General features: G+C 40.6%; 1 protein-coding gene across 1 annotated transcript in view; it reads right to left on the reverse strand.

Annotated features, from left to right (window-relative positions):
• UBE2H (ubiquitin conjugating enzyme E2 H) overlaps positions 1 to 5,749 on the reverse strand; it is a 940,085-nt gene extending 934,336 nt beyond the window's left edge. Inside the window, exon 1 of the mRNA XM_044088848.1 lies at positions 5,227 to 5,749. Coding sequence (XP_043944783.1) covers positions 5,227 to 5,279 — 53 coding nt within the window. The 5' untranslated portion in view covers positions 5,280 to 5,749. The remainder of the gene's footprint in view (positions 1 to 5,226) is intronic.
• Between the last annotated feature and the right edge of the window lie 4,251 nt (positions 5,750 to 10,000).

Here is a 10,000-nt window from a genome sequence, read left to right on the forward strand (position 1 = left end):
CAAGGTCTTCTCTACAGGACAGACTAACAGACATAGAAGATGGTAAAGCAATTCATCCAGGTGTTCCCACGATTGGTAGACCACTTCAGATACTTAGTTAATTATGTGTGGGAACACCAAAATAATCTGGTTTCCAAACCCTCAAAGTCAGAGACTGTATATATTCTGTCACCTAGAGGGCTGCTGCCTGCGGGTAGAAGATACCCTTTAACTAAAATGTCAAGATCTGCATAGTGGAACTTCTCCTCCTCAACTGCCTGTTAGCCATCTCTCTCACACTGAGCTGAACAGAGGCCTCTAAACATGTGGTAAGAACATGTTCATGCCCCCCCCCAACACGAGAGAGACAAATTATCATGGATGGAATGAAACTTATGCTCCTGATAACATATGATACAATGGATGTGTATGTATCTTTTTTTTTTTTTTAAAGCTTGGACGGTTAAGGTTGCAAGCATTTGAGCTTCATGATGTAATCCCCAAATATGATTCCTCAATTTTCACCTTATCAACTGTGCGACTGAGCAAATTACTTTGTGCTCCCAAGTCACCCCCCAAAAGGGACAATCATGTTTATTGGCTTACCTGATAAGAAAGCAAAAAGTAATTAAAAAAAAAGTGGGGCTACCAGGGCAGAAGAAAAGGATCCCAATGCAGTCATATGCCAACACTTTTGGCCCCTTCAGAAGATAATTATTTGACATCTACTGACAAAGGAGTAAGGTAGAGCAATCATCTATTCCTAACAGAGATTGTTCTCTGAAATCAACAGCAGAGAATACACAAACCTGTACCACTGTAAAAGTTTTGCTTTCCATGATGCTCCTTCACCAAGAGCCTGAACAGACAATGGTGCCCTGAACAGCAAAACTATAATGGGCTTATCTTGCTCTGATGCTCAGCAGGAATACTAAGCCACAAGTGGAAGTCATACAATTGTTTTCGCAGAAGTCCTAACTCTCAATCGCATTTCCATAATTACTATACCTGAATATGTCCATATGGTAACTGGAAGGTATAGTCTTTGGTATCTCAAGCAGGGTTAACCAGTACAACAAAAGGGTGAACAAACAGCATCACAAAACCCACACAGTTCTCAACCACCCACCCCACCTCCATTAAACAACGTCCAAAGAAAGATGCAAAAGCTCCTCTAAAAAGCCAGAGGAAGCACCACAAGCCCAATAAAGGATTCCCAGCACCATTCCATATTCCTTTTAATACCAAGGCCCGTCACAGACCCAAGTGCACTAAACACCTTTATCCCAAAATAATACTTTCACACAATAATGGTTCAGTCTCTGCCCTCACTGCTATGCACACTTTACAAGATGCTTCCAATATTTTCCACTAACAGATAAGAGTAGTAACAGCAACACCCAATACTACTATAACAAAAACGGTTATTTAAATAAAACAGTATATAGTCCCCAGATTACTTACAAGACCTCTTTAGAGCCCATACCAATTATCATCAAAAAAGGGAAAACAAATGTTTACATATGGATGTTTTCAGGAACACTTTCAGTACTACCTTGGTCTCTGCCCCCATCCCCATTCCCCAAATATTCAACCAGGTTTCCTCTTTATTCACTTCCTCTCTTTCGGATATAAAAGTGTGCACAGTGACAAGGTGAAAGACCTATATAAACCAAAAATTGCCTCATTATGACAGCAAATGTATTCAAGTTACTACACCCGTCCCCAACCCACACACCTTCTCTTGGATTGTCAAGGCAAGTTACATATAAACTTACCTTAATACAATTAAACTATGGATTTATTTAATGCAGACAGCAGTGCCACTGCCTCCAGGTCAACTTCAGTCTGCAGTACAAATACTACGAGTCACAACTTGATATTAAATACAGTCATAAAATGCAGCTTTCAAAAATTAATGGGGAAGAATGAAAACAGAACAGTAATGCAAACAATTCTGCCAAAACACGACTAAATCTTCTGAACAAATGCAACAATAGCAAACCGTCCAAAATATGTAGTGAAATGCACCAATGCAAATACAGTCTAGAATTTGCACAGAATAAAAGTAAAATAAATAAATGTTCTTGCAACGTTTTCTTATTTTAAATCAAAGTCGGCTAAGACTGATCCAGTGTTGTACAGCCTTTTCACCCATATCCAAACCCCACGGGTCAAAGAAAAAGAATATTTTGTATAGAGATACCAGACAACACAACTGTTGAGCGGAATCCTAAACCTCTGTACAACTCTTGCATCCAGAAACAATCAAGGCCATTTTTTTTATATCAGTACTATTTGAACAGTTGACAAAATATGAGAACGAGAATTAATATACAACTACTAAACGAAAGGAATTCTAATTATTTTCATTTTTACCAAGTGTGACCCACCACCTTTACTCCCATAATCAACAGTTTTTAAGATGGATTAGGAGAGACACAGAAAATGTAGGAGCCCAAATTGGGGAGAGTTTAGAGGTATGAATCTCTGAACCACAGTCCAAACACCACCACTGTCTTATACTAAAAAGTAATCTTTATTTTTACCATAATATAGTCCAGTGTTACACTTATGTGTTACTACAGCAACGTCTGCATGACAAATACAAAAAATACTATGAAAACACCATGGGGAAAAACGTGTATTTGTTTTCCTGAAAGGGTCGCTATTTTTTCAACAGCTGACTACACATTGTGTCACATTAAATTAAAATTGAGCACGGTTCAAATTCAGCAATTCACTTCGACAAGCATATGTCACAGTTTAACGCTAACGGAATCATTTGACAAACGACCAGCGGAAACAGAAATTGAGACATATTGAGAGATAAAAATTGTTTCAGCTGTATCTCAAGTTTTCCATTGCTGCACTGCTGACCCAGGTTGCTATCTCAGCACACGGAGAGCACAACATAAACACTGCCAGCCTCAAGTCACTCCATCAGCTGTTCTAGTCGCCCCGCCCACTCCGTACTTCCGGGTAGTAACAAGTCAACCAATAAACGGGCAATTGGTCCCGCCCACTCGCGTCACACACCAACCAAAACAAGCTAACAACCCTGAAACTATGAAATGCAAAGCCACGTCCAAGAGGGCATAGCCTTTTAATTCCCAAACAAAAACAAACATTACTGCCGCGACAGAATAAGACATTGAACTTTCTGCAGTTTCACAGTTAGTGCAAATTAATCAGGCTGTGTAATATTCAAGCTATTAAAAAGGAATGCGTTATGCTACAGCTTAGGTTACTCAGACAAAAGAAAAATGACTGACAGCCAGTCTGCAACATAAAGTAAAACGCGTAACTGGGTTTTTTCACAAAGCCCAACGTTAAACTATTACAATCTGGAGGTGCAAATTAACTAACCTGTCATAAAACTACATATATGAATATAAAATCAGCGAATTGCAATTACATATTTCCGAGGAGTTTACACTTGCAGCACAGTGATAAGTTTTGAAAGAACACTCAAAACAGAACAAGGCATATGTGAGAGAGACAGCTGAAATTCCTACAAACTACAACCACCACCTGCACTGCCACAAATCGCACATCACCAAACTAAACCCAAACGCATAAAGAGAAAAGCAGCTGCTGTCCAGCGGAAAGGTGGTGGGGGTCTCTAAGCGACGACAGTACCCAAAACAACTTGATAACAGCTAAAACCACACATGCAACTCAGACTTCTTACCCGAATTCAAGACTACTAAAATCTGACAGGTTTTGTTACTGCAAAACAGGGACCCAACTACAGGTAGGCATGAGATTCGTGAAAAAATGTCCCCAGAAACACCCAATCGGGCTTGACCTCTGACCTACCTGCTTTTTCAAAGCGGGTCAAATCCCTCCCTCCTTACCCCGTTCAACCACCAGAAGATCTCACTCAAAACAACAAAGACTGCAGTATTAAGCAGAGATGAACTTTGCTGAAACTGGGGGTATAACACACACACACAGACTGTCATTTTCCAAATGGGTACACCGTTAGTCTACTGCATCTGTAACAGGAAAGTGGGTCTAATCATTCGAGAAACCAGACGGGGAGACACCCCATCATCACAAACAAAAGGCCCTGGATGATTCGGGGAAACTGCAAGAGAGGGGGAGCTAAAGAAAACCAGAAGCAGAGCTGCCACCTTCTTGACAGGTCTCGACGTTCATCACATTAATAACCGATTAAAATAAAAAGACCCTGTCAACCAAATAAAAGTTGCAATTTACTTATACTGACGTTTCTATGCATCTCAAGCAATCACTCGAAATGTTTCACCCAAATGCAACCAGCACCTACGGTTTACTTGCCTTAAATGGTGTCATTTCCTACTTTCTAAAAATAAACAGGTTTACTTGGCTTTGTCTAGAAACAAACATTTTATTTTGGAGTACAATCTTTATTTCTGAAATTACAGCGCAGACGAAACCTCGCAGTTCAGTGTATTTAGGAGACACCAGATGCCACGTCAAAGCACTACAAAATCGAAAAACATTTCCCTTGTATCCATATATATATATATATATATTCGCAATATTTGTTTATATTGCTGGACTGCTGGGGCCTAAGCTGCAACTCTCGACCTTCGCTGGGCAAATAAATCTCATCGAAGCAGCTTTCGGGCCTCAGGGTTTTGGAACCTTGAATGAAATATATTAAGTATTTTAACAAGTGTTTAAATAAATAAATGACGACAAATCGGCTGAAGTATTTAACTGCCCCTTCAAGTATGGGGACAGTTCTAAGTGTATACTTTTATAAATCTTCTGACAAAATCCGCTTTATACAACTAAATACTACCACTAATTATGACCACTACAGAAGTGCAAACATTAAATATCTGTGTGCACTTACACCACACACCTTTAAGGAAGGGGCAGTGTACTTATTTCCAAATGTTTACCAGACCATTTACATAAACTGGTTCGAAATCCGATACCGACCCACAAATCCATTTATTGTCAAGAATATAAAAATGAAAGAAATCTCGCAACAAACATTTTATACGTCGTTTCACAGTTATAAACTCTGCATAAGCCAATAAGCCAGTCATCAATCAGTTAAGAAATCCATCAAGTCAAGCAAAAACAATAATAAAGCAATTGACCAATGAGATCCTTTCTGCATCGACAAAGCATAAAAAAAGCTAAAAAATAAACAAAAACGTCTCCAACCATTATATCTTGAAATGTTGTCTCCGATCTCATCATACAGCAAACAGGCATAACAGTCTGATATAAAAGAAAGGATACAGTTTGACCACATCAGTGTCCATTCGCCTTTTGCCAGGGCTGGGAGAGGACATTATTGTGGCCCTAGAATCCTCTTTACCTGCCCTCAGACACGACTGGGGTCGACTTGGCGAAGCCCCGCTTCACACACCAATGAATCGGAAATGAAGTGTTATTACCAGCGTTGACAAAGTAAAAATTTGCTTGGGCACCCCACTTCACTACATCAGCCACCCTTCCCCACTGTCTGCCTTGTACGCTGTCCTTGGGGATGGGGGGGCCAAAGCTGGAGGTGCTACCTGCTCGTTTTCGACTCTTGCGGCCTCTAGCCAAACCAGAACCTGTCACTCGGCCTGTCTCTATTAACACAGCTGTGTTACTCCCTGACTGTCTCAAAGCCTTTTCTCGTCCTGAAAGGCCTGTTTACAGACTTGTTCCCTCAAGCTCTTGTAAGTATACCCCTCACTCAGTTCTCTTCGCTCTGTACTGCATTTCTTAAAGTGCTGTTCTGTTCTACAGCGTCCACCGTCACTTTGTGACGTAACACCAGAGGGTGTTTTAAGAATAAACTGTCTTTGCTGGTTTACGCATGTACATTGCACACAGCAACATCTTGAACATAATGTTGGCTTTCTGCAATGGATTTGGACTGTGTGCTTTCTTTTACTTAAAATTGATTGGTGTTTTGGCAGTTAACTAATCTATGGTCTCCCTTACTCTCAGCAGTTAGGATTTAAGCACAGCGCTATTTCAAGTTTGCAATAACTCAACGCATATACTTTTAGATAAAGTTAGAACATGCAGAACGATATAAACGGTTCATTATCATGATACTAAATTACTTAACCATGACGATGCAAAACATTCCTTATTCTATATCTGTATGTGTGTATGTGTGTGTATATATATATATATATATATATATATATATATATATACTTGCATACACTCATATACAGAGATATAAAGTGTATGACAGATAGATATACACACTTTTACACAGTCAAATATATTTTGCATAATATATATTTCTATGTGTGTTTATATATAGTATGTACACACACAGACTGCACCATTGTGCTGCCCATATACATACATACAGATGGGCAGCACAATGGTGCAGCGAGTAGCAGTCTCACCTCATAGGAAGAAGTTCTGCAGTTTGCAGCTTGGCAGGGATGCCTGGGTGCCTTCTGGAGTCTGCATGCCCTCCTGTTCATATGTTTTCTCCTAGTACTCTGGTTTCCTACCACATTCCACAGATATGCAGTAAGTTTATAAATTGTCCAAAGGTGTGCAGGTGGTGAGTGTGATACAAAATAAAGACCTGGCAATCTACTTCAGTTACCTACTTGCCTAGAAAACCCTGTGGATGGCAATGGCTGTTGATACAGTTACTGCTGGAGTTGGATGTGACTTGACAGTAATGGATATGTATCTGTATATTATACCAAGGAGGTGTAGTGATCCCATTGAGCCTTTTTTCAGACCTGTCCACTGGTTCAAAACCAACAGTGAGCATATGGACAAGTAAGTAGAATAAATGACATTAAAAAAAGAAAAAAGCGAAGAGGATGACATTTAAAAGTAGTTGAAAGGAAAACTAGTTAACAAGACTAAATGGAGAAAGGTTTAGGTTCAAATAATTAAAGTATTCTGATGGCAGATACATTTTAGGTCAAATTCATGCACACTTTTTTCCTGCATATCCTTTGGACTCCCGTGTTTATATCAACAACAGTTTTAGCCACTTTTCCAATAATCTGTATATCATGATTAAATATGCACATACATCATGCTAATAGAAAAGGACCAATAGGTCCATCTAGTGTAATAAACAAAGGTGACAGATTAGAGGTCTGCGTGTACCATATTGACATCATGGCAATAACTAAATCTTGTCTCAAACATCTACTTTCTGTCACATTATAATCTTATTATCAGCTTTTATGACATGATAGGCCAAGTGACTGTGTAGGTGGTATACAGTGCTAGTTTTTCCTAAGCATTTCAAATGTTCCCATTTCAAGTCTCAAAATATTTTTGACACTGACCCCAAAAGTGCTTCAGTTGCTTGCATTTTTAATAACCAATTAACCATTTACTGTGTGTGTGTGTGTGTGTGTGTGTGTGTGTGTGTGTGTGTGTGTGTATGCATATGTGGCCTTCTGTTCAATGCCCTATATCAAACCAAAGCATATTATGACAGTCATAGCCGGCCTTAGGCATGGGCCAACTAGGCAGCGGCCTAGGGCGCCGCTCTTGCAGGGGTGCTTTTCCAGTATTTATTTGGTGTAGGTAGGCCAGGGTGAGGGCACCGGGTGGTGTGGGAGGGGGCACCATGGGCACCAGTTGACCTAAGGCCGCTCCTGATGACAGTATCATAAAACTATATACCTTTAAAAACAAACTTGACAGTAATATTTACTATCCTGTCTGAATAGTTTAATATCTTACACCACATCATTTCCTCTCTATTGGCTAGACTATATAATTTCCTTCACATTACTGTTACACTATTGTACATTGAAGACATAGTGAACTTTGCTAACATTGTTGTAATGTCTCTGTCATTCTTATAGTACTCTACACTCAATTATGTACTGCCTGTATGTAACTATTTCGTGATATCTCTGCCACTATGCCAGGATCATAGCTGAAAATGATCCAAGAACCAGCCCACCTACTCAGTTACCAAAAGAATAAATAAATAGATCCTCCCTGGGATTCATAAAGCTCGGCACAAGGCCGGCGTTAGGCTTGCGCCGACCGTGCGCTGTGCAGATGGCGCAGTAGCGCCATATGCATGTTAATGAAGGCACACTGCCGCCACATCCACATGCATAGAAAACGTGCGCAAGTGCATGGGGCGTGTCAAAGCGCCGCATGGAGGCGTGGATATGTTGGCTGTTTACGTGCAACCTAAAATGCTGAATATTACAGCCTGCCTCCAATAGTAATCACACCTGTCGATGTCCATGGATACTGAAACGTATGCAAAGCATGCAAGACAATTCTTGCGAACACAAAAATAAGAAGCAAACACAAATGCACATAGCCGAATATGGAGTCTCCATCCCTCAAACAAATGACATTTAAAACCCCGTGCCCGTATACTAATGCAGTGTTGATAGTTATACCAAGTGGAAGTGAAACGCATCGTGTTAGCGCGCCGCCAATAGCTACGTCTAGCCCAATGATCAGGGTTACCACCTGTCCCACATTGTGAGGGACAGTACCCATCTGGGCAGTTGTGTCCATACCAAAACCATTATAAATGTAAAAATATCCTGTGACCGTATGACATAATTATGTCCCACATCTCATGTAATAGTCACATACAATAGTTATTTCCATATGTAACATACCTACATGTTACAAGAAATAGAATAAGCAAGTAAACGAAACAGAAGAAGCATCTAAACTGCTACAACAATAAGCTTACATTTAGGCATAAAACAAAAGTACTATCCGTTGTACTGACCGTGAGTATGTGTTGGCCTGTAAAATCTGATGTGTGTCCGGAATATATCCCATCCTGGCCATATGAAAAGGTGGCAACCCTACCAATGGTCAGAGCATTCAGCCAAAATCTGCCCATTTGCGGTCAAAGCCATCCTTGTCAGGATGGGTCAAAGATGAACAGCTGTTACCCGGGTCTACCTACCATGTCATGAAAGATAAGTATTTGTGTGTACCTATGTGCATGCTGTATGGCATGTGGAAGGTGAAAAATGCTAGGGTAGTCCTCACAACCATATAGGTACCAGAGATATATAGTGTATGCAATGTGTTCCCTTGACTGTGCCATGAGCCATCAACCAGAAAATGGATGGATGGAGTGTGTGGAATATGGGTGTGGGGGGACGGGTAATGTAATAATCCGCAAAGGGGAGACTGTGTTGGATGTACAATAGGTGAACTGGAGGTGTATGAGGGAGCAGTGGGTGAATCAGAAAGAAACACAAAGAACAAACATACACATCCACAATACAACCTGACAGGCCATACTGTAGAACACAATCACACAAACATATGAATATTAAAATGTGCGATACACATGTACAGAAACATCACCGGCACATACCCACATAATGGTCTGGACGGAACTGAGCAATCCAATTACAACACACCTGGATGCATAATTGAATACCCATCATCCCCTCTACAGCACACAACCCCCCCATTCCTGAACATCCACCAAATCCAGCCATACTTGGGCTGCTAGCTTGGCACAGCCATATCTGCACATAGTGACCACTACTCATATCTAGTAGGCAGTGTCACCCTAGGCAGTGTCAGGATTGCAAACTATATATCCCTTGCATGTAAAACCCTATCACGTTTTCATAAATCCAAAAAAAATCAAAGGTTATTGTCTTGCTCAATTTTTGGATATCCCTCATGGGATAAGTATCCTGTGTAAACATCAGACTTGGTATCACAACACGATGTCCAGTCCTGTAGACATCTGGACACAAGTTGTGTGTGCAATAGTAGTTCACGAGACTGCTCAGCCTCCAGCCGTCATGCAGAACCTACTACCCGGGATTAAACACCTGACCATGATGCACGGCTCCCCACATGAATTATCGAGAAAATATACTTTACACATTCGCATAGTGACAGTTGGATATAGGGTGATTAAGGCGCTGACATAAGCAGGGTACCTCCTGTCCCACTTTGTGAGGGACAGTCCCTGTTTGGGTAGGTGTGTCCTGACCAAGAATGATACAATGGCAAATGTCCTGTGATTGTAGGAAATAACTATGTACCATATTTCATGTAACAGTTG

The sequence above is a fragment of the Protopterus annectens genome, chromosome 11.part0 (genome assembly GCF_019279795.1).
Source record: "Protopterus annectens isolate FY-2018-M chromosome 11.part0, PAN1.0, whole genome shotgun sequence".
Classification (NCBI taxonomy): Eukaryota; Metazoa; Chordata; order Ceratodontiformes; family Protopteridae; genus Protopterus; species Protopterus annectens.